Raw genomic sequence first — 24,709 nt, forward strand, 5'->3', positions numbered from 1 at the left:
CTAATGTCCTCTTGCTCATTTGCGCACCAGGGCCTCCCACTCCACAGTGGAAGGCCCTGGTGCCACAGCTGAAGTTCCACAGTTGAAGTTCAACTGTATATATAACATTTGTGGGCAATCCTAGTAGTCTGAATTTTAACCTGTATATACAGTTGAAGTCGGAAGTTTACATACACCTTAGAAAATACATTAAAACTTAGTTTTCACAATGCCTGACATTTAATCCAAGTACAAATTCCCTGTCTTAGGTCAGTTAGGGTCACCACTTTATTTTAAGAATGTGAAATGTCAGAATAATAGTTGAGTGAAGGATTTATTTCAGCTTTTATTTCTTTCATCACATTCCCAGTGGGTCAGAAGTTTACAAACTCAAATAGTATTTGGAAGCATTGCCTTCAAATTGTTTAACTTGGGTCAAACGTTTTGGGTAGCCTTCCACAAGCTTCCCACAATAAGTTGGGTGAATTTTGGCCCATTCCTCCTGACAGAGCTGGTGTAACTGAGTCAGGTTTGTAGGCCTCCTTGCTCGCACACGCTTTTTCAGATCTGCCCACAAATGTTCTATGGGATTGAGGTCAGGACTTTGTGATGGCCACTCCAATACCTTGACTTTGTTGTCCTTAAGCCATTTTGCCACAACTTTGGAAGTATGCTTTGTTCATTGTCCATTTGGAAGAAACATTTGCGACCAAGCTTTAACTTCCTGACTGATGTCATGAGATATTGCTTCAATATATCCACATAATTGTCCATCCTCATGATGCCATCTATTTTGTGAAGTGCACCAGTCCCTCCTGCAGCAAAGCACCCCCACAACATGATGCTGCCACCCCTGTTCTTCACGGTTGGGATGGTGTTTTTGGCTTGCAATCCTCCCCCTTTTTCCCCAAACATAATGACGGACATTCTTGCCAAACAGTTCAGAGGACATTTCTCCAAAATGTATGATCTTTGTCCCCATGTGCAGTTGCAAACCGTAGTCTGGCTTTTTTATAGCGGTTTTGGAGAAGTGGCTTCTTCCTTGCTGAGAGGCCTTTCAGGGTAATTCAATATAGGATTTGTTTTACTGTGGATATAGATAATTTTGTACCTGTTTCCTCCGGCATCTTCACAAGGTCCTTTGCTGTTGTTGTGGAATTGATTTTCACTTTTCGCACCAAAGTACGTTCATCTCTAGGAGACAGAATGCGTCTCCTTCCTAAGCGGTATGACGGCTGCGTGGTCCCATGGTGTTTATACTTGCGTACTATTGTTTGTACAGTTGAATGTGGTGATTGCTCCCAAGGATGAACCAGACTTGTGGTGTACATTTTTTTGGCTGATTACTTTGATTTTCCCATGATGTCAAGCAAAGAGGCATTGAGTTTGAACGTAGGTCTTGAAATACATCCACAGGTACACCTCCAATTGATTCAAATTATGTAAATTAGCCTATCAGAAGCTTCTAAAGCCATGACATAATTTTCTGTAATTTTCCAAGCTGTTTAAAGGCAATGTCAACTTAGTGTGTGTAAACTTCTGACCCACTGGATTTGTGATACAGTGAATTATAAGTGAAATAATCTGTCTGTAAACAACTGTTGGCATAATTACTTGTGTCATGCACAAAGTAGATGTCCTAACCGACTTGCCAAAACTATAGTTTGTTAACAAGAAATTTGTGGAGTGGTTGAAAAACGACCTAAGTGTATGTAAACTTCCAACTTCAACTGTATATACAGACAGACAGGTATACAATGTGCATCCATTAATACATGGAGCAATTGGAGGCAGGTGTCCATGGTCCCCTGTTTCTTTGAAAGGAGGAGCAGACATTTTGATCTTTGTGTTGGCCCTCATGCAGTGCAGTGCATTCTGGGGCTTCAGGATGGTGGTCATGTGTCCCTCTCTTCTGGTGACGCTTCAGGTGGTCGTAGCATGTGTGTGGGTGGATGTGTTGGTGGTTGGGTGTTTATGCCGGTGCACATGCTCAAGTGCATGTACGTATGTGTGCGTGTTTAGTTCTGGTGACATTTCAGGTGGTCGTAGCGTGCGCGTGTGTGTGTGTGTGTTTAGTTCTGGTGGCGCTTCATGTGTAGGGCAAGGTGATCGGACCGGGAGAAACAGCGCCTGCAGGCTACACACTTGAAGGGCTTGGCTCCCGTGTGTTTACGATAGTGTCGTGTCAACTCGTCAGAGCGGGCAAAACGCCAGTCACAGCCCTCCCAGTTGCAAGAGTATGGTTTCTCTCCTGAAACACACACAGAGAGAGACCAGGGATGTAAATACACTGTAAAATACCTAATAGTATGGGTTACAATTGGTGAGGCCTGTGTGGCTGTTAGACAGGGATGTGAATACACTGTAAAATACCTATCAGTATGGGTTACAATTGGTGAGGCCTGTGTGGCTGTTAGACAGGGATGTAAATACACTGTAAAATACCTATTAGTATGGGTTCAATTGGTGAGGCCTGTGTGACTGTTAGACAGGGATGTAAATACACTGTAAAATACCTATCAGTATGGGTTACAATTGGTGAGGCCTGTGTGGCTGTTAGACAGGGATGTAAATACACTGTAAAATACCTATTAGTATGGGTTACAATTGGTGAGGCCTGTGTGGCTGTTAGATAGGGATGTGAATACACTGTAAAATAAAACTGCCTCAAATTATGCACGCATGTACAACACACGCGCATGCACAAACACATGCCTGTTTTATGAGGTATCTACATGGTTTTACTAAAAGCCAGCAAACAATACCAACTCTGTGAAGCCCATAAACCAGGGGTCTCCAAACCTTTCTAGCATGGCTTTCAAAAATAAAACATGTTGTGAGCTAAAAGAAAGTCAAGCTTTCAAATAGGAACCTTCTTCTCCTCTCTCCTGCAAGTCTTTCTGGGGTCCTTTGTGTACAATGTAGAACATAGTATAAAAAATAAAGAAAAACCCGCAAATGTCTAGATGTGTCCAAACTTTTGACTGGTACTGTATATGAAATCAACTCTTGTGGCTTAAAACATGCTAATAATGGTCCTTTGAGTATATATATATATATATATTTTGTATACTTCCACTGGTATGCCATCCAGCCGTGGAGTTTTCCCAACCATAAAGGCCCCAATTGCATCAAGCAGTTCCTCCTCTGTCATTTGGCCTTCACATGAGTCTTTCTGTACAGATGTTAATTTTACAATATTATTAGGGAAAAAAATCCATACAATTAGTTTCAGTTAGTGGAGATGGAGGAGCCTGAAATGAAAACAAATTATTAAAGTACTTTACTTCCCCTTTCAAAATATAATTTGGTGAATCATGCGTGACTCCGTCATTTGTAACAAGTTTTAATATTTTTTTTGGTAGCATTTCTATATTGAAGATTGAAAAAGAATTTGGTGCATTTTTCCCCATATTCCATCCAGTTTGCTTTATTTTTATAATCTATTACACTGGATCTTTCTGGAATAAATTCCTCCATTTCTTTTTGTTTTTCCTCTAACTTATTGTGCCTCACAAGACAATTATTAGCATGTTTTAACCACTCCTACATAACTGGTAGATTATCAGACACGCAACAAGAAGGTCTGATATCATTATTACTGAAACAGGACCCAAGGGGTATATATATAAAGATCCAGTCCATTTAAAAAATACGAGACCTCTAACACTTCAGTGTTGTGATTAAAAATCCTAGCAAAATGCTTGGCACATAGAATTAAAAAAGTATTGTCAGATATTATTTATCCTAATCAGACAGGTTTTTTACATGGACGATACATTGGAGATAATATAAGACAAGTACTGGAAACAATAGAATACTATGAATTATTGGGGACACCAGGCCTGGTTTTCATAGCTGATTTTGAAAATACTTTTGATAAAGTACGACTGGAGTTTATATATAAATGCCTAGAATATTTCAATTTTGGGGAATCTCTTATAAAATGGGTTAAAGTTATGTATAGTAACCCTAGGTGTAAAATAGTAAATAATGGCTACATCTCAGAAAGTTTTAAACTCTCTAGAGGAGTATAACAAGGTTGTCCACTGTCGGCATATCTATGTATTATTGCCATCGAAATGTTAGCTGTTAAGATTAGATCAAACAATCATATTAAGGGATTAGAAATCCGTGGCTTAAAAACTAAGGTGTCACTGTACGCTGATGATTCATGTTCTTTTAAAAGCACAATTAGAGTCTCTCCACGGCCTCATAGAGGATCTAGACACTTTTGCTATTCTCTCAGGATTAAAACCAAATTATGAGTGTACTATATTACGTATTGGATCACTAAAAAATACACATTTTACATTACCATGTAGTTTACCAATTAAATGGTCTGAAGGAGATGTGGACATACTCGGTATACAAATCCCAAAAGAAAGAAATGATCTCCAATACATCCAATACATTTTTATAGAAAGTTAGCAAAAATAGATGAGATCTTGCTACCATGGAAAGGAAAATACCTGTCTATTTGTGGAAAAATCACCCTGATTAACTCTTTAGTCATATCACAGTTTACCTATTTGCTTATGGTTTTGCCTACACCTAGTGACCTGCTTTTTAAATTATATGAACATAAAATATTCCATTTTATTTGGATAGGCAAGCCAGATAAAATTAAAAGGGCCTATTTATATAACGAATATGAATTAGGAGGGCAGAAATGATTCAATATTAAAGCATTAGACCTCTCACTAAAGGCATCAGTCATACAAAAGTTATACTTAAATCCAAACGGGTTCTCTAGTAAATTGGTACGAATGTCTCATCCTATGTTCAAGAAGGGCCTTTTCCCCTTTATTCAGATTACACCGGCCCACTTTCGATTGTTTGAAAAGGAAATAATCTCCAAAATCTTTATTTTTTTAAACAAGCCTTAGAAAGTTGGTTGCAATTTCAGTTTAATCCACCTGAAAAGACAGAACAAATAATACAACAAATATTGTGGTTAAATTCAAATATATTTATTGATTAAAAAAAATAAAAATAAAAAATTCGAAGAAATGTTTAAAAAAAGGTATAATTTTAGTGAATGATATCATAAATATGACTGGTGGAGTTATGTCACACATGCAGCTAACACAGACATATGGAAATGTCTGCCCCACCCAAAATTACAACCAATTAATTGGAGCATTACCACAAAAATGGAAGAGGCAAGTAGAAGGGGAAAAAAGTAAGGAACTTGTATGTCGGCCCTGTATTAAAGAACATAAATGGTTAAAGAAAAGTGTGATAAATAAAAACATATACCAATTTCATTTAAGGACCAAAAACTGACAGCTGTGCCATATAAATTGCAAAATAGTTGGGAAGAGATTTGCGATGTACCCATTCCATGGCACATGGTTTATGAATTGATACGCAAAACAATGCCGGATGCAAAACTTCACATTTTTCAATTTAAATTACTATACAAAATTCTTGCAACTAATAGAATGTTATATATATGGGGGATACAATCTTCCCAGCTCTGCAGATTCTGCTGTGAGGAGTCTTTAGATCATTTATTTTGGTATTGTCCATATGTAGCTCATTTTTGGTCACAGATCCAGGAATGGCTGAAGAATTGCAACATTTGCCTAGAACTAACGCTGAAGACAGCAATACTGGGTGATTTGAAAAGCCATAGTCAATCAATCAATAATATAATTATTATTTTAGCAAAATTTTTTATTTTTAATTTACAATCAGTAGAAGCTATGAGAATAGAAATGTTCAAGTCGTTTGTGAGGCATCACAGCACAGTTGAAAAATATATGGCAAATAGAAATCCAAAATGGATGATGTTGAGAGATAGATGGGAGCTGAAGGGTGGGACTAATAGCAAGATAAAACATATAGTACATACGGGATCTGTAAAATGTATATATGTTCAGAACTTTTGTGAAATAGCACAGTTACAAATATAAATCAAACTGGACGGACATCAGAAATAGAGGAAGGACTAAAAACAAACAAAAAAATAACTATTGTAAAATAGACTGTGAATGTAAAATGTGTATAAGATGTATACATTTAAGATAAAACCCAAAATGTTTATTAGTTTACTCCAATTGGGGGATCGGTGGTAGGGTTTGCGGGGAATAATAATAAAGGTATATTCTTTAAAAAAAGTATGTATGTCTCTATATGTATGTGTATGTGTATATGTATGCATGTATGTATGGATATATATATTTACCCAAAAAATATATGGGGGATTGGAAATGATGCAGACAATTACATTGATGGAACCAATATTCTTTCCGCAATATTTAGCTGATCCACCCCTTTAAAAAATAAAAAATAAACTCTTGTGGCTTCATGTTCTCTAAATATCACTTTCCCCCAAAATTGTAGCTTTTGGGTATAGATGTGGCCATAAGCTAAAATACACATTTATTTGTTGCAGGGATTTACCGCCCCACATCTGAATTGGTTGTTTTACTGGACTTTTACTTAAATTGGCTTACACCTGTCATGGTTCCACCTGTCACCAGAGTGCGGCAGAGACCGTCCTAGAGACTTTAACAACACTTAGCTGTGCCCAATTTACTCATTATGATTTCCCTGTTAAAAGAGGTGTGTTTTCTGTTGTCCTTTGCAGAAGCTTGAATTGTTTACCGTGTGCGTTTGTTTCCTGAGTGAGTTTTTGAGACTTAGTGTTTGTTGTTTTTTCAAGTGTACTGTGATCCTGTGGCTACCGTTTCTCAGTGAAGTATTATGTTTATCCTTAACCAGTGATTCCTCATCTGGTCTCTTCTCTGCACTTGGGTTCCAACCTTATTACATCACAGCAAGCTTCTGCCTAAACATGGACCCAGCAAAGACCAGATCAAGAATGTTGTAACCCACCAAGGAGCACTGATGGGGCAGCAGCAAGAACAACTCTCCCAAATATCAGAGACCCTCTAGGCCCTTACCGACTCCAACCACAGTTCAACCTCAACCCAGGAGGAGCCAATGTCCAAGTCTCACCGCCCAGTGCTACAGGTGTCACCGTAGTTCCTCCAGGGAACCTGCACCGGGAACCCAAGATCCCAGCCCGGGAGTATGACGGCCACCCAGGAGGATGCAAGGGGTTTCTCATTCAGTATTCACTGGTGTTCGAGCTACAGTCCTCCTTGTTCCACATCGATCGGGCCATGATCGCCTAAATCATCTCTCTACTCTCGGGCAAGGCCCTGGCTTGGGCAATGTCGGTGTGGGAACAGCAGCCACCATCCAGCAGCTCCATATTAGCCTTCATTGCCGAGCTACGACAAGTCTTCGACCACTCCATCAGTGGACGAGAAGCGGCCAGTCGACTGTTCAACATCCGCCAGGGGGCCAGACCAGTGGCTGACTTCGCCATTGAGTTCTGCACCCTCGCCGCTGAGAGTGGATGGAATACGGAGACCCAGGTCACCAGGGTTTGTCTAATTCCATCATGGATGAACTGGCCTCTCGGGAACTGGGAGAGGACCTCGCCCCTAATATGCTTGCAATCAGGATCAACAACCGCCTCTGAGAACACATGAGACAGCGCCTTTTTGACACCACCCCAGTATCCCGGTTTCCTGAGGACCCCAAGCCCCCCGAACCCAGCATTAAGGAGCCCATGCAGCTGGGACGCACACTTCATAGCTCACAGGTGCGTGACAAGCGCATGCGAAGGCTGCCGCTTCTACTGCGGAGGTCTCGGCCATCTCTGTACTACATGCCCAGAGCTGACGGGAAACACCAGGGCTCGCCAGGTCAAGGGGAGACCCTGACGAGCTGTGCAGTGACCTCCCGGCTACCCAGTCATCATCTGTCACTGCCCGTAATCCTCCACTGGGAAAACTGTAGGCACCATACTCAAGCCTTCGTGGACTCCGGGGCCGCAGATATATTCATTGATCAGGATTTCGCTAGAGAATTACAACTCCCCTGCATGAAGTGTCCCATCCCTCTGCATATTCAAGCCGTTGAGGGACAGCCCATTGGCTCCAGTCAGGTGGAAAATCAGACCAACCCCATTCTACTACAGGCTGGGGTGAACCACTTAGAGACTTAGTTTTCTTTTGATCACTGCTCTTGAGAACCCCCTTATCCTGGGGTACCCCTGGCTAGTGCTACAAACCCACTAGTCTCCTGGTCCATGAGACATCTACTAGATTGGGGTAAGGACTGCCAGACTAAATGTCTAAGACCCCAACCAAGAGCCTTGCCGTGTCCTCCAGCATCCCTTCCCTCGACTGTGCCATATAACTCCTACCCGGCTCCACACCTCTCTGGGGCATTTGTACTCCCTCTCGATCCCTGAAGCAGCAATGGACAATTACATCCGTGAGTCACTGGAGGCAGGTTTCATTCAGCCCTCTACATCCCCAGCTAGTGGAGGCTTCTTCTTTGTTGGTAAGAAGGATGGAGGCCCAATTCTTCACCAAACTAGACCTCTGCAACAATTACAATCTGGCGAGAATCAGAGAAGGAGATGAGTGGAAAACTGCCTCTAACACCCCTTGTGGTCACTGAGTATTTAGTCATGCCCTTCGAAATATCGAACTCACCGGCAGTCTTTCAAGCATTGGTCAATGACACTCTTAGGGATATGTCAAATCTGTTCATCTTTGTTTACCTCGACAACATCCTGATTAATTCCAAAACCCTTCTGGAATACATACTGCATGTCCGCCGAGTCCTGAGACGCCTCCTGCAGAGCCAACTATATGTCAAGATAGAGAAGTGTGAGTGCCATGTATCCCAAGTTTCCTTCCTGGGTCAAATTATCTCTACTGCAGGCATCCAAATGGACCCCGTAAAGGTTCAGGTGGTCGCCGACTAGTCCTGTCCCACCTCACTCAAGCAGGTGTAACGGTTCCTCGGGTTTGCCAATTTTTATAGACGATTTATACGCAACATTGGTGCGGTGACAGCGCCTCTCACAGTCCTAGCCCACAAGTTCTAGACCCGTTTTTGCTGGACTCCCGAGGCTGACAGGGCATTCATGGTGCTCAAGGGACATTTCACCTCTGGACCCATCCTCGTTCATACTAAACCTACTCATCTCTTTGTGGTAGAGGTGGATGCCTCAGACACCGGAGCAGGGGCGGTCCTTTCACAGCGGAACGAAGAGGACAAGAAATTGCACCCATGTGCCTTTCTCTCCAAGCGGTTCTCGCCAATGGAACGCAACTACGATGTAGGCTACTGGGAGCTCTTGGCGGTTAAGTGGGCAAATACAGCGGGCCAACCTGGAGCTGGAGAAATTCCTCTGCTGTTTCGTCTTCACCCAGGCCAGCAATTGGCGCAAGATCATCATCTGGGCGGAGTATGCTCACAACACACTGCCAAACTCGTCCACTGGAGTGTTGCTGTTCAAGTGTCAGTTCGGGTTTGCCCTCCCGTATCCTGAACAAGAGGCCGAAGTGGGGGTGCCATCAGCTGAGGCGCTCATTCAACGATGTTGCCGCATCTGGATCAGATCGTGATCCACCTTGCTCTGCTCCTCTGCCCATTTGTTCGGCTTGGCCCTGTAGTCTATGCAGTCTCGTTATGAGGAGAAAAAGAAGCAGAATGCGACGCTGTGCGTCTTTCTTCCTTGGAGAACTTTTGCTGCTGCATCGTCTTCTAGAGGGTCTGCAGAAGCAGACCAAGCGGCTAAGCAGGCTTCCCTGGCTTCCAGGGCCACCCCAAAGTCTGCTCCTGTTTGTCCTGTTACACAAGAGCAGCGCCAGTCTGCTTGGCACAGGCGCTGTTTTACTGCCAAGATGGCGCTGACAGACAGACATGGCAGATTTGCTTTTAGCTCCTAAGCAACTTTGCAGTATTTTTATTTGTGTGTGTGTTATTTCTTACATTATTAGCCCAGAACATTTTTTGTGTTATTACATACAGCTGGAAACTATTGGATATCAGAGCGGCGGTAACTCACCAGCATTACAACTTTCCAGAATTTGATTCTTTGTTCGTAACCCTCAGGGCAATTGAACTTAACCCAGAGGCTGCTCCAAGAAGCTTCTCTGCCAGTGGAGAAGAGGTATTCGGAGTGGACTAGTCCGACAAATTGCTTCAGAGTATATTACTCGCTAATATTCAGTCTCTGGGCAAGGGTCTCCTTCCAGAGACACATCGGGGACTGTAAAATACATGAGGCAGCCATGACTTTCAAGGAATGATGGCTCTCTAGGGATATACTGTCCCCATCCATACAGCCAGCTGGGTTCACAGTACATCTTGCAGACAGGAATAAAGACCTCTCCGGGAAGAAGAAGGGCGGTGCTGTATGTTTCATGATTAACTACTTATGGTGTGATTGTGATAACATACAGAAACTCAAGTCCTTTTGGTCACCCGAATACCTCACCTAGAATACCTCACAATTAAATCCTGACTGTATTACCTCCCAAGATAACTATTTTCGGTTATAGTCACAGCCTTGTATATTCCCCATCAAGCCGATACCACGACGGCCCTTAAAGAACTACACTGGACTTTATGCAAACTGGAAACCACATATCCCGAGGCTGCATTTATAGTAGCTGGGGGATTTTAACAAAGCAAATTTGAGGAAAACACTAACGAAGTTCTATCAACACATTAACTGTAGTACTCACACTTGTAAAACACTCGACCACTGCTACTCCCCCTTTCAATATGCCTACAAGGCCCTCCCCCACCCTCCCTTCGGAAAATCAGATCACGACTCCATTTTGTTCTTCCCTTCCTATAGGAAGAAACTCAAACAGGAAGTACCCGTGATATAGTCTGCCCAATCGGAATCCATGCGTCAAGATTGTTTTGATCATGCTGACTGGGAAATGTACCGGGTAGCCTCTGAGAATAACATTGACGTATACACGGACACGGTGACTGAGTTCATCAGGAACTGTATATGGGATGTTGTTCCCACTGTGATTATTAAAGCCTACCAAAACCAGAAACCGTAGATAGATGGCACCATTCACACAAAACTGAAAGCGCAAACCACCGCATTTAACCATGGCAAGATGACTGGGAATATGTTTGAATACATACAGTGTAGTTATTCCCTCTATTAGGCAATCAAACAGGAAAAATGTCAGTACCAAGACAAAGTGGAGTCGTAATTCAACGGCTCAGACACGAGATGTATGTGGCAGGGTTTACAAACAATCACGGATTACAAAGGGAAAACCAGCCATGTCGCGGATACCGTTGTCTTGCTCCCGGACAAGCTTAACACTATTGCCCGCTTTGAGGATAACACAGTGCCACCGATCATATAATCTCCACCTTACCTGACACCCTAGACCCTCAGTTTACCGCAAGCTCATCATTAAGCTCAGGCCCTGGACTTCCTGACGGGCTGCCCCCAGGTGGTGAAGGTAGGAAACACCACTTTGCTGATCCTCAACACAGGGCCCCCACAAGGGTGCGTGCTTAGCCCCCTCCTGTACTCCCTGTAAACACTGCGTGGCCACGCATACCTCACACTCAATCATCAAGTTTGCGGATGACACAACAGTAGTAGGCCTGATTACCAACAATGATGAGACAGCCTACAGGGAGGAGTTGTTGGCCCTGGCAGAGTGGTGCAAAGAAAATAACCTCTCCCTCAAAGTCAACAAAACGAAGGAGCTGATGGCGTACTTCAGGAAACAGCAGAGGGAGCATGCCCTCGACAGGACCGCAGTGGAGAAGGTGGAAAATGAAAGATCCTCGGCATACACCTCCCTGACAATCTGAAATGGTCCACCCACACAGACAGTGTGGTGAAGAAGGCTCAACAGCCTCTCTTCAACCTCAGGAGGCTGAAGAAATACGACTTGGCCCCTAAGACCCTCATAAACTTTTACAGATGCACCATAGAGATCATCCTGTCAGACTATATCACCGCCTGGTACGGCAACTGCACCGTCTGCAACCCCAGGGCTCTCCAGAAGGTCTGGCCAACGCATCACCTGTGGGCACACTGCCTGCCCTCCAGGACACCTACAGTACCCGATGTCATAAGAAGGCCAAAAAGATCAGACATTAACCACCCTATCCATGGCCTATTCACCCCGCTATTATCCAGAAGGTGAGGTTAGTACAAGTGCATCAAAGCTGGGACCGAGAGACGCATACTTTCATATGGTCATATATCTCCCTCACAGAAAGTTCCTGAGTTTACATTTTGAGGCTCTAGCCTTGAGTTTCTGGTCCTCCCTTTTGGGCTTTCCCTCTTTACTCTCACTTAATGTTTTTTTATTTTACCCTTATTATACCAGGGAAGTTGATTGAGGAACCATTGTAATTTATAGCAATGACCTGGTGAATAGTTCATGGCAGAGGAGGTTGGATGATTGAGCCAATTGAATGAGTGGCTCCAAAGTTGTGGGCTCAGGATATTGGACTACCTGGATGACTGGCAGGTGCTAGCCGGGCCGAGGGAGCAGGTGGAGTTCCACACATGCTGGTATCCCATGTTCAGTCTCTGGGTTTATTGTGAATCAAGAGAAGAGCTTTTCCCTTCGCTTCTATCACCCACTGTGACCTTTCCAGCAGTGGGTGATAGACAATCGCTTGGACGCACTTGCTCCACCTAAACCGGTCACTCAGGGTGTCCCTGTCTCCCCTTCCAACTCTGGCTCAGTGGAGGGACCCGCAGCATTTGTCTCTGGGGACCCCCATGGGTCAAGTTATATCCCGCAGGCTGATCACGACAGACGCATCCCCCAGAGGGTGCGTTGTGCGTGGGCAGCTGAATTCGGGGGTTGTCAACAGTTTTACATCAGTTACATGGAGCTGTTGGAGGTGTACATAGCAGGCCAGCATGTGCTCGTGAGGACGCCACTTTTTTCTCAGGTTGGGAAAAGTCCAAATTTGGCTTTTCTGTCAACAGTATACAGCTCTCTCATCCTCAGAGGCTAGGAGAGTTTTGGGGGAACTCGAGCATAGTATTAGTGAGATGGAGGTAGAGCTGGTGGGGCAAGGCAATGTAGGCCTCCAGGCTAATTTATCTGAAATGCTCCCAGCTCCTCCTCTTCCTTCAGTTTGGAAAGACAGAGTGGTGAAGCCAAGGGTGAGTGTTGCCTACGGCTTTCGGATGTGCGGGTGACCTCTGTGGTTGGGGAGATGCGGGAGCGAACTGTGGAGTTGTATAGGGCAGAACTGTGTGATCCTATGTGTGCTCAGGTTTTGTTTGCAGAACTCCCTAAGCTCTGGCACAGAGGGATGAAATGGACATTCCCCTGTTGTCCCATGAACTGGCAGAGGCGGTAATTCAGAAGTCCCCCCGGCCGTGCACCGGGGGTTGATGGACTCCCAGTGGAGTTTTTTTTTTAATTCTGGAGAATAATTGGACTGGACCACTTTTGCATTTTGCATGAGTGCGTCAGGGTAGGAGAGTTGCCGATGAGCTGCCATCGGGCGGCTCTGACTCTCCTGCCCAAAAAAGGGGACTTGTGTGAACTTAAGAGCTGGAGGCCTGTGGCATTGCTCTGTGCGGATAACAAGATATTTGCCAAGGTCCTCACTAATAGACTGAAGTACCATCTGGACTCTATAGTACACAAGGACCAGACATATTGCGTACCGGGATGCTCAATCACGGACAACTTGTTCTTAATCAGGGACTAGTTGGACTTGTCAAGACTTGTCGAGAGGTTCTAATGTTAACTTTTTTTCACTGGTCTCTTTAGATCAAGGTAAGGCTTTTGATACAGTGGGCCATGAGTATCTGTTTAATGTCTGTGTTTGGGTTTGGGGAAAGGATTTTGACCTGTGTGAAGATGTTGTATGCTGGGGCGTCATATATGGTCAAGGTGGGAGGGGGCTCAGTAGGCCAGTCTGGGTGAGACAGGGCATTAGACAAGGATGCCCTCTATCGGACAGTTACAGTTGAAGTCAGAAGTTTACATAAACTTAGGTTGGAGTCATTAAAACTCGTTTTTCAACCACTCCACAAATTTCTTGTTAACAAACTATAGTTTTGGCAAGTCGGTTAGGACATCTACTTTGTGCATGACACAAGTAATTTTTACAGCAATTGTTTACAGACCGATTTCACCGATTCACTGTTTCTAAATTCCAGTGGGTCAGAACTTTACATACACTAAGTTGACTGTACCATTAAACAGCTTGGAAAATTCCAGAAAATGATGTCATGGCTTTAGAAACTTCTGTTTGGCTAATTGACGTCATTTGAGTCAATTGGAGGGATACCTGTGGATGTATTTCAAGGCCTACCTTCAAACTCAGTGTCTCTTTCCTTGACATCATGGGAAAATCAAAAGAAATCAGCCAAGACCTCTGAAAAAAAATTGTGGACCTCTACAAGTCTGGTTCATCCTTGGGAGCAATTTCCAAACGCCTGAAGGTACCAAGTTCATCTGTGCAAACAATAGTATGCAAGTATAATCACCATGGGACCACGCAGCCATCATACCGCTCAGGAAGGAGACGCGTTCAGTCTCCTAGAGATGAAGTATTTTGGTGGGAAAAGTGCAAATCAATCTCAGAACAACAGCAAAGGAACTTGTGAAGATGCTGGAGGAAATAGGTACAAAAGTATCTACAGTGCCTTGCGAAAGTATTTGGCCCCCTTGAACTTTGCGACCTTTTGCCACATTTCAGGCTTCAAACATGAAGATATAAAACTGCATTTTTTTGTGAAGAATCAACAACAAGTGGGACACAATCATGAAGTGGAACGACATTTATTGGATATTTCAAACTTTTTTAACAAATCAAAAACTGAAAAATTGGGCGTGCAAAATTATTCAGCCCCTTGACTTTCAGTGCAGCAAACTATCTCAAGAAGTTCAGTGAGGATCTCTGAATGATCCAATGTTGACCTAAATGACTAATGATGATAAATACAATCCACCTGTGTGTAATGAAGTCTCCGTATAAATGCACCTGCACTGTGATAGTCTCAGAGGTCCGTTAAAAGCGCAGAGAGCATCATGAAGAACAAGGAACACACCAGGCAGGTCCGAGATACTGTTGTGAAGAAGTTTAAAGCCGGATTTGGATACAAAAAGATTTCCCAAGCTTTAAACATCCCAAGTAGCACTGTGCAAGCGATAATATTGAAATGGAAGGAGTATCAGACCACTGCAAATCTACCAAGACCTGGCCGTCCCTCTAAACTTTAAGCTCATACAAGGAGAAGACTGATCAGAGATGCAGCCAAGAGGCCCATGATCACTCTGGATGAACTGCAGAGATCTACAGCTGAGGTGGGAGACTCTGTCCATAGGACAACAATCAGTTGTATATTGCACAAATCTGGCCTTTATGGAAGAGTGGCAAGAAGAAAGCCATTTCTTAAAGATATCCATAAAAAGTGTTGTTTAAAGTTTGCCACAAGCCACCTGGGAGACACACCAAACATGTGGAAGAAGGTGCTCTGGTCAGATGAAACCAAAATTGAACTTTTTGGCAACAATGCAAAACGTTATGTTTGGCGTAAAAGCAACACAGCTGAACACACCATCTCCACTGTCAAACATGGTGGTGGCAGCATCATAGTTTGGGCCTGCTTTACTTCAGCAGGGACAGGGAAGATGGTTAAAATTGATGGGAAAGGCCTCCCGGGTGGCGCAGTGGTTAAGGGCGCTGTACTGCAGCGCCAGCTGTGCCATCAGAGTCCTGGGTTCGCGCCCAGGCTCTGTCGTAACCGGCCGCGACCGGGAGGTCCGTGGGGCGACGCACAATTGGCCTAGCGTCGCCCGGGTTAGGGAGGGCTTGGTCGGTAGGGGTGTCCTTGTCTCATCGCGCACCAGCGACTCCTGTGGCGGGCTGGGCGCAGTGTACGCTAGCCAAGGTGGCCAGGTGCACGGTGTTTCCTCCGGCGCATTGGTGCGGCTGGCTTCCGGGTTGGATGTGCGCTGTGTTAAAGAAGCAGCGGCTTGGTTGGTTGTGTATCGGAGGACGCATGACTTTCAACCTTCGTCTCTCCCGAGCCCGTACGGGAGTTGTAGCGATGAGACAAGATAGTAGCCACTACAACAATTGGATACTACGAAATTGGGGAGAAAAATGGGTAACATTTAAAAAAAAAAATTGATGGGAAGATGGATGGAGCCAAATACAGGACCATTCTGGAAGAAAACCTGATGGAGTCTGCAAAAGACCGGGACTGGGACGGAGATTTGTCTTCCAACAAGACAATGATCCAAAACATAAAGCAAAATCTACAATGGAATGGTTCAAAAATAAACATATCCAGGTGTTAGAATGGCCAAGTCAAAGTCCAGACCTGAATCCAATCGAGAATCTGTGGAAAGAACTGAAAACTGCTGTTCACAAATGCTCTCCATCCAACCTCACTGAGCTCGAGCTGTTTTGCAAGGAGGAATGGGAAAAAATGTCAGTCTCTCGATGTGCAAAACTGATAGAGACATACCCCAAGCGACTTACATACCTTTACAGCTGTAATCGCAGCAAAAGGTGGCGCTACAAAGTATTAACTTAAGGGGGCTGAATAATTTGCACGCCCAATTTTTCAGTTTTTGATTTGTTAAAAAAGTTTGAAATATCCAATAAATGTCATTCCACTTCATGATTGTGTCCCACTTGTTGTTGATTCTTCACAAAAAAATACAGTTTTATATCTTTATGTTAGAAGCCTGAAATGTGGCAAAAGGTCGCAAAGTTCAAGGGGGCCGAATACTTTCGCAAGGCACTGTATATCCACAGTAAACCGAGTCCTATATCGACATAACCTGAAAGGCCGCTTAGCATGGACTGCTCCAAAACCGCCATAAAAACGCCAGACTATGATTTGCAACTGCACATGGGGACAAAGATAGTACTTTTTGGAGAAATGCCCTCTGGTTTAATGAAACAAAAATATAACTTTTTGGCCATAATGACCATTGTTATGTTTGGAGGAAAAAGGGGAGGGCTTGCAATCCAAAAAACATCATCCCAACCATGAAGCACGGGGGAGGCAGCAATTATGTTGTGGGGGTGCTTTGCTGCAGGAGGGACTGGTGCACTTCATAAAATAGATGGCATCATGAGGCAGAAAAAAGATGTGTATATATTGAAGCAACATATCAAGACATCAGTCAGGAAGTTAAAGCTTGGTCACAAATGGGTCTTCCAAATGGACAATGACCCAAGCATACCTCCAAAGTTGTGGCAAAATGGCTTAAGGACAACAAAGTCAATGTACTGGAGTGGCCATCACAAAGCCCTGACCTCAATCCTATAGAAAATTTGTGGGCAGAACTGAAAAAGCGTGTGCGAGCAAGGAGGCCTACAAACCTGAATCAGTTACACCAGCTCTGTCAGGAGGAATGCGAAAAAATTCACCAACTTATTGTGGGGAGCTTGTGGAAGGCTACCCGAAACGTTTGACCCAAGTGTATATACAGTTGAAGTCGGAAGTTTACAAACACCTTAGCCAAATACATTTAAACTCAGTTTTTCACAATTCCTGACATTTAATCATAGTAAAAAATTACCTGGATCACCACTTTATTTTAAGAATATGAAATAGAGAATAATAGTAGAGAGTGATTTATTTCAGCTTTTATTTCTTTCATCACATTCCAAGTGGGACAGAAGTTTAAATACACTCAATTAGTATTTAGTAGCATTGCCTTTCAATGGTTTAACTTCGGTCAAACATATACAGTGGGGCAGAAAAGTATTTAGTCAGCCACCAATTGTGCAAGTTCTCCCATTTAAAAAGATGAGAGAGGCCTGTAATTTTCATCATAGGTACACCAACTATGACAGACAAAATTAGATTTTTTTTCTCCATAAAATCACATCGTAGGATTTTTAATTACATTATTTGCAAATTATGGTGGAAAATAAGTATTTGGTCAATAACAAAAGTTTCTTAATACTTTGTTATATACCCTTTGTTGGCAATGACAGAGGTCAAACGTTTTCCGTAAGTCTTCACAAGGTTTTCACACACTGTTGCTGGTATTTTGGCCCATTCCTCCATGCAGATCTCCTCTAGAGCAGTGATGTTTTGGGGTTGTTGCTGGGCAACACAGACTTTCAACTCCCTCCAAAGATTTTCTATGAGGTTGAGATCTGGAGACTGGCTATGCCACTCCAGGACCTTGAAATGCTTCTACGAAGCCACTCCTTCTTTGCCCGGGCGGTGTGTTTGGGATCATTGTCATGCTGAAAGACCCAGCCACGTTTCATCTTCAATGCCCTTGCTGATGGAAGGAGGTTTTCACTCAAAATCTCACGATACATGGCCCCATTCATTCTTTCCTTTACACGGATCAGTCGTCCTGGTCCCTTTGCAGAAAAACAGCCCCAAAGCATGATGTTTCCACCCCCATGCTTCACAGTAGGTATGGTGTTCTTTGGATGCAACTCAGCATTCTTTGTCCTCCAAACACGACGAGTTGAGTTTTTACCAAAAAGTTATATTTTGGTTTCATCTGACAATATGACATTCTCCCAATCTTCTTCTGGATCATCCAAATGCTCTCTAGCAAACTTCAGACGGCCTGGACATGTACTGGCTTAAGCAGGGAGACACGTCTGGCACTGCAGGATTTGAGTCCCTGGCGGCGTAGTGTGTTACTGATGGTAGGCTTTGTTACTTTGGTCCCAGCTCTCTGCAGGTCATTCACTAGGTCCCCCCGTGTGGTTCTGGGATTTTTGCTCACCGTTCTTGTGATCATTTTGACCCCACGGGGTGAGATCTTGCGTGGAGCCCCAGATCGAGGGAGATTATCAGTGGTCTTGTATGTCTTCCATTTCCTAATAATTGCTCCCACAGTTGATTTCTTCAAACCAAGCTGCTTACCTATTGCAGATTCAGTCTTCCCAGCCTGGTACAGGTCTACAATTTTGTTTCTGGTGTCCTTTGACAGCTCTTTGGTCTTGGCCATAGTGGAGTTTGGAGTGTGACTGTTTGAGGTTGTGGACTGTTATACTGATAACAAGTTCAAACAGGTGCATTAATACAGGTAACGAGTGGAGGACAGAGGAGCATCTTAAAGAAGAAGTTACAGGTCTGTGAGAGCCAGAAATCTTGCTTGTTTGTAGGTGACCAAATACTTATTTTCCACCATAATTTGCAAATAAAATAATTAAAAATCCTACAATGTGATTTTCTGGATATTTTTTTCTCATTTTGTCTGTCATAGTTGAAGTGTACCTATGATGAAAATTACAGGCCTCTCTCATCTTTTTAAGTGGGAGTACTTGCACAATTGGTGGCTGACTAAATACTTTTTTGCCCCACTGTATGGGAAATGTTCGATGTATGGCTTTACACATCGCGAGAAAACACGCATTGCTGGCTCCGTTGGGAGCGGAAGCTCTCACGCACCAGTGGTCTCAGACCCTCCTTTATGCGTTTCCCTCTGTGTACCTTATTGAGCCCACACTGGTTAAGGTGAGTTGGGAGGGCTTGTCGTTGGCCCAAACAACCTTGGTTTGAGGATATTGTTTGCCTTTTTCATATGATTCTGCGTTTTGCATCATATGGGGGTTGATTTCTGTATTTTGAAAGTTACATATCTTAAATTCGATTGCTGACAAGGAAAATATTTTGGGACAATGTCAACAATGGACTAATGAAACAAATAGCAAAATATTGTTTTGGGGTGGATTTTTATTTTAAGAGTCTATTGATGAATCTGTGCGTCAGTCTAAGCTTAACTCAGTAGAGACTAAAGGATATTCCAGAGACTGGGTGTGGCAACTCGTATATCTAAAGTTTAGTTTTAGGTAGAGTGGGACATTTTGTAAAATGTATAAATTAAAACATAGCATCAACCTACATGACATCAAAGAGGGCCAACCAACTTTCTGGTAGAGAATGCAGTGATGAGTACTAAAATTGTCACCCGTAATAAAGAGCAGTGTGCTATGATAAACTGTATCTAATGGCTTCAATTATGTGACAGATTTTTTATTGCTTGGATGTGACTGCCCCCAGTGAAGAGTGATACTGAATTGAAGGAATGAATCTGTACCTCGAGTTTATCACCTGAGGATAAACCTCACCTCAACCTCACCTCATTGTCCTTGTCAGGCTTGATTCTCATGTTCTTCAGTAGAGGGCACTAGTGCCTAAACTTTCCATAGCTGTGTTGTACCTCGTTTCCCATCTTCAGAGAAGAGTAGTTATAGTCTGTACATTTCTATTTATGTAATTGTACAGAGGAAGTTACTCTTTCTTACCTGTGTGTGTCCTTTGGTGTGCTTTCAAGTGAGAGCTCTTTGTGTAAACCTTTGAGCAGCCTACAAGGAGAGAAAATGGATGTTAGTATCACTGAATGGATACCATGGAGAAGTACTCAACATTGGCCTCCTGAGGTATTTATTTCCAGCACGTCTCGGTAGGCAAACAAACAGCATCATGAAACGCATCTTCTGTATCTTTGACCAAACACGCTTTAGCCTTTACCACATTAGCCTGCAAAGTATCTATATCAATGGTCTAAATGGCACTGTGGGTGCATTCATTCATGCATTCATGCATTCATTCATTCATTCATTCATCAATCCATCCATTCATTTATTCATCTATCCATCCAGAATCAGGAGGCTCACCAGGAAAGTCACAGAAGTGGATCCGTCTCTTCTCGAGCTCAGGGTTGTTCCGTCGGTTGTACCTGGGTCCTGTCAGCACCCATTGTCCGTGGGCCATACGCATGGAGTGGTGGGACATCTGAGTGACCTTTAACCCCAGTCTGCTAGAGGCCTGGAAGGGCGGTGGAGTGGTCAGAAGCTCAGCCTGGTTCTCAGGACTACCCGGCTGCGAGTTGGGGGGTGAGGGAGGTAGGCTGTGGGGCTGTGACTGGGGCGACACCTTTGCGTGGTGGTGGTAGAAATGCTCCGGCATTGCAAACAACGAGTCACCACTGCCATGACCCACCGTTGTCAAGGAGACACTGTTCAGGTTGAGCATGGTTCTACCGTTGCCGGCTCCGCTGGTCCCTGATTGGTTGCTGCGGGAGAGTGTCATTGTGAGGTCAGCTCCGCTGACGGGGATGGGCATCTGGTAGACCTGCAGTTGTTGGGGGCCAATATGCAGCTCGGTATCTGAAACTGGGTGTCCGCTGGTGGCCATATCGGGTTTGATAAACATAGTGTTGACGGTCTGGGGAATGCTGAAGACAGACATGAAGTCAGGCAGGGTCTGGATGGAGCAGGACACTGGGACGTCCAACCGAGGCTCTGTCTTGATGTGCTGGAGGAGATGGGTCTGGTGGTGCTGCTGGGGCTTGTTGGGCCGGTTCAGGCCGGTGCAGAGGTGGGTGGTTTTGGGGAGGATGAGGTTGATGTTGATGCTGTAGGGAGCTGTGTTATGCTTCTCCTCTGAGAAGTACTTGTCCACCAATGAGGCGCTCTCTCCGCAGTTCTTCTTGTCTGTGTGGGCCATGGATGGAGGATGGAGGAGACTGCATGTGGTCTGGGGGAGGTACTTTTTCATCTCCAACTGGGTCTAGAGAGAGGGAGGAGGAGGAAGTGGGATAGATGGGGAGGGATGGAGGGAGAGAGATTAGATTAGATGGGGACACTTCCTAGTGCAATGTTGTGTATCTAGGAAGAGTCTCTTGTAGCTGTGTTTGGAATGTGTTTCCAAAGAAGAATATCTGCTGCTCACTTTTAGATAATTTGTTGAAATGTTCAGACAGAAGCACTCTGTTTTTTTATGGATTCATGATGTGCGCTGAGAGTCAGGAAGCAAGTTCAGGGAGTGAGTGTTTTAATAAATAAACGCATCTCAATACAAAACAAGAACCACAAACAACACACAGACATGGCACTGGAACAGAAACAGTAACGCCTGGGGAAGGAGCTTAAGGAAGTGACATATATAGGGCAGGTAATCAAGGAGGTGATGGAGTCCAGGTGAGTGAAGACGTGCAGGTGCGCGCAACGATGGTGACAGGTGTGCGCCATAACTAGAAGCCTGGTGACTTAGAGGCCGGAGAGGGAGCACACGTGACATTGACTAGCTTTTCATTTACAAACTAGGTTCATTTTTTAAACTGTGTTTAATTGAATCCCTAGAAGCAAAAATGGGACATATTAAGCTATTGTTATTTTTCTAGGAAAGTTCAAATGGATGCCGGATAAATATGGAAATGCAGCCCAAAACAAATCAGCCGCAACTTTAACTGTGAGTTACTGAGGCCAAACGCTAGGGCACAGGGAGTTAATCCAAGCCAAAGCCCAGCCAATCAGTTGTGTAAAAATAATTCACTGAGCTGTTGATATACTTAAGCCCTATCCAGCTGTGCACAATGGTTTACCCAACATCAGATACAATGGAGGGAAGAAAACAATCCATCAGGCCTATTATGCCTCCACAGCTATTTGAAGTGCCAGCTATGTCTGTACAGTATATTTCCAAATCTCTTCCCTAGCAACTCTAGTGTTGATGTGCTTTTCAATCAAATTCAATCAAATGTATTTATAAAGCCCTTCTTACATCAGCTGATGTCACAAAGTGCTGTACAGAAACCCAGCCTAAAACCCCAAACAGCAAGCAATGCAGGTGTAGAAGCACAGTGGCTTGGAAAAACTCCCTAAAAAGGCCAGAACCTAGGAAGAAACCTACAGAGGAACCATGCTATGTGGGGTGGCCAGTCCTCTTCTGGCTGTGCCGGGTGGAGATTTTAACAGAACATGGCCAAGATGTTCAAATGTTCATACATGACCAGCATGGTCAAATAATAATAATCACAGTGGTTGTCGAGGGTGCAGCAAGTCAGCACCTCAGGAGTAAATGTCAGTTGGCTTTTCATAGCCGATCATTCAGAGTATCTCTACCTCTCTTGAAGGGCACTTCAACCTGTGTGTGAGGTCAATAATACTTGGAAAATTCCTTATTTTGATTTGTATTGCGAGATCCTCCTGTATGAAGCTGCTGCTTTCAAAACAGGGCACAAACAGGTCTTGTGTTGGTTGATTATGTTCTGGCAAGCAGCTTAACCCAGTACTTGGCAGAGTCCTCCCTCTTGCCTGAGTGCCCATGGACTACCTGGATTGGTCCAATAAGAAACTTTTGTTTTCAGTTGCAAATGTTTTCCGTTGCATTCCGTAATGAACACAACCCTGGTTGCTTTCCTTCTAACCCTCTCACACACACTGTTTATCCTCTATGTATCAGGAGAAGAATGGGGTGCACCTGAACCAAAGACTGAGTCAGTTAATGATTGTAAAACATGTACAACTGCTACATGCCAAAGCCCAGATAACAGAGAAAGAAGAGAATAAAATATTAAACGTCTTATCAGCTCTACTCTGGGTTATGGGGTAAAGGGGGGGAAGAGTGGGGGTAGAGAAGAGTCGGGGGGGTTTCCACAATTCCGGACCATGAACTTGCCATGGTCCCAAATGGCACCGTATTCCCTATAGTGCACTACTTTTGACCAGGACCCATAGGGCGCTATGTAGGGAATAGGGTGCCATTTGGGACACAGCCAGGGGTGTTTCCATACTTCCGGTTCATGACCATGACAGTGATTTCCAGTCAAAATACCAGCCAAGTCAATCATGCCAAATATTTGAGAACAATACTGTGCGATGAAAGATGACTAATGTCACATTTCATACCATGTCACCATAGCGAAATATGATCAAATTTATTTAAATCAATCAAATGTATTTATAAAGCCCTTTTTTACATCAGCCGATGTCACAAAGTACTGTACAGAAACCCAGCCTAAAACCCCAAACAGCAAGCAACGCAGAGTAACTAGAGCATCTATACTGTCCAACAATACGATAATGCAATAAAAAATCCTTTGTCCATGGTTAGCCATGCAAATATATCTGCAACTAATCTCCAAATCAACATCCAACAACACCACTCAAGAGTTCTTTGTGGCCCTCACATTTGGCACCACTATCCTTGACATAGCACTCAATGGTGTCTGAAGTCAAAGTGCAAGTATTAATATATGCCATTTAGCAGATGCTTTTATCCAAATCGACTTACAGTCATGTGTGGATCAATTTTACCTATGGGTGGTCTCGGGAATCAAACCCACAGCCCTGGTGTTGCAAGCAACACGCTCTACCAATTGAGCCATACAGGTCCATTGTCGACCTCACTATTTCTCCTCCTCTTTTATAGGACAGTTACTTTGAGGGGAATCAGTCATCTTGGTTTGTGAACAACAATGTAGTGTCATTTAGACTGCTGACTGGTGGTGACATACATAGTCTGGTTACAGAAAGTCTAAGCATTGTGACATGCTTAGACTGGCCATAGAGTATGAGTATTGAGAGATATAGGAAACCACTGTGACTGGTAATGACGTGTAGTTTGGTCAGAGAGGCTGACTGGTAGTAGTCTGTAGTCTGGGCACATACAGTACAGTTTGATTATTGACAAGGATGAGTAGATGACCACTATGACAAACACAACAACCCAAACAGAGAGAGGAGATTACAATCATGAATTATAAAGGAAAAGCCAGGCACATCGCGGACACTGACGCCTTGCTCCCGGACAAGCTAAACACCTTCTTTGCCCGCTTCGATAAAAAAACAGAGCTGCCAAAGAGGACCACTGCCACTCATGAGGACTGTGATCTCTTGTTGTCCATGGCCTAGGTGAGTAAGACATTTAAGTGTGCTCAAGTGCCACAAAGAGGGACAAAGGTAAAGAGGGACACAGATGGCCCAGAACAGAGCAGCACGTCTGGCCCATAAATGTACACGGAGAGCTAACATCAATGACATACATGTCAATCTCTCCTGGCTCAAAGTAGAGGAGAGATTGACTGCATCACTACTTGTCTTTGTGAGAGGTATTTACATGTTGAAACCACTGAGCGGTCTTTTCAAAAGA

General features: G+C 43.8%; 1 protein-coding gene across 3 annotated transcripts in view; it reads right to left on the reverse strand.

The window, feature by feature from the left end:
* Positions 1-535: 535 nt before the first annotated feature.
* The window catches only part of LOC139368258 (Krueppel-like factor 5), a 45,282-nt gene continuing 21,108 nt past the window's right edge, over positions 536-24,709 (reverse strand). For 2 of the 3 annotated variants that reach the window (XM_071106974.1, XM_071106983.1), the window contains 3 exons: positions 20,452-21,346; positions 20,080-20,139; positions 536-2,230 (listed from right to left, as the gene is read on the reverse strand). In XM_071106974.1, the coding sequence (XP_070963075.1) occupies positions 2,052-2,230; positions 20,080-20,139; positions 20,452-21,346 (1,134 nt within the window). In that variant the 3' untranslated portion in view covers positions 536-2,051. The remainder of the gene's footprint in view (positions 2,231-20,079; positions 20,140-20,451; positions 21,347-24,709) is intronic. The other variant, XR_011626940.1, reaches the window with a different exon arrangement.

The sequence above is a fragment of the Oncorhynchus clarkii genome, chromosome 2 (assembly GCF_045791955.1).
Source record: "Oncorhynchus clarkii lewisi isolate Uvic-CL-2024 chromosome 2, UVic_Ocla_1.0, whole genome shotgun sequence".
Taxonomy (NCBI): domain Eukaryota; kingdom Metazoa; phylum Chordata; class Actinopteri; order Salmoniformes; family Salmonidae; genus Oncorhynchus; species Oncorhynchus clarkii.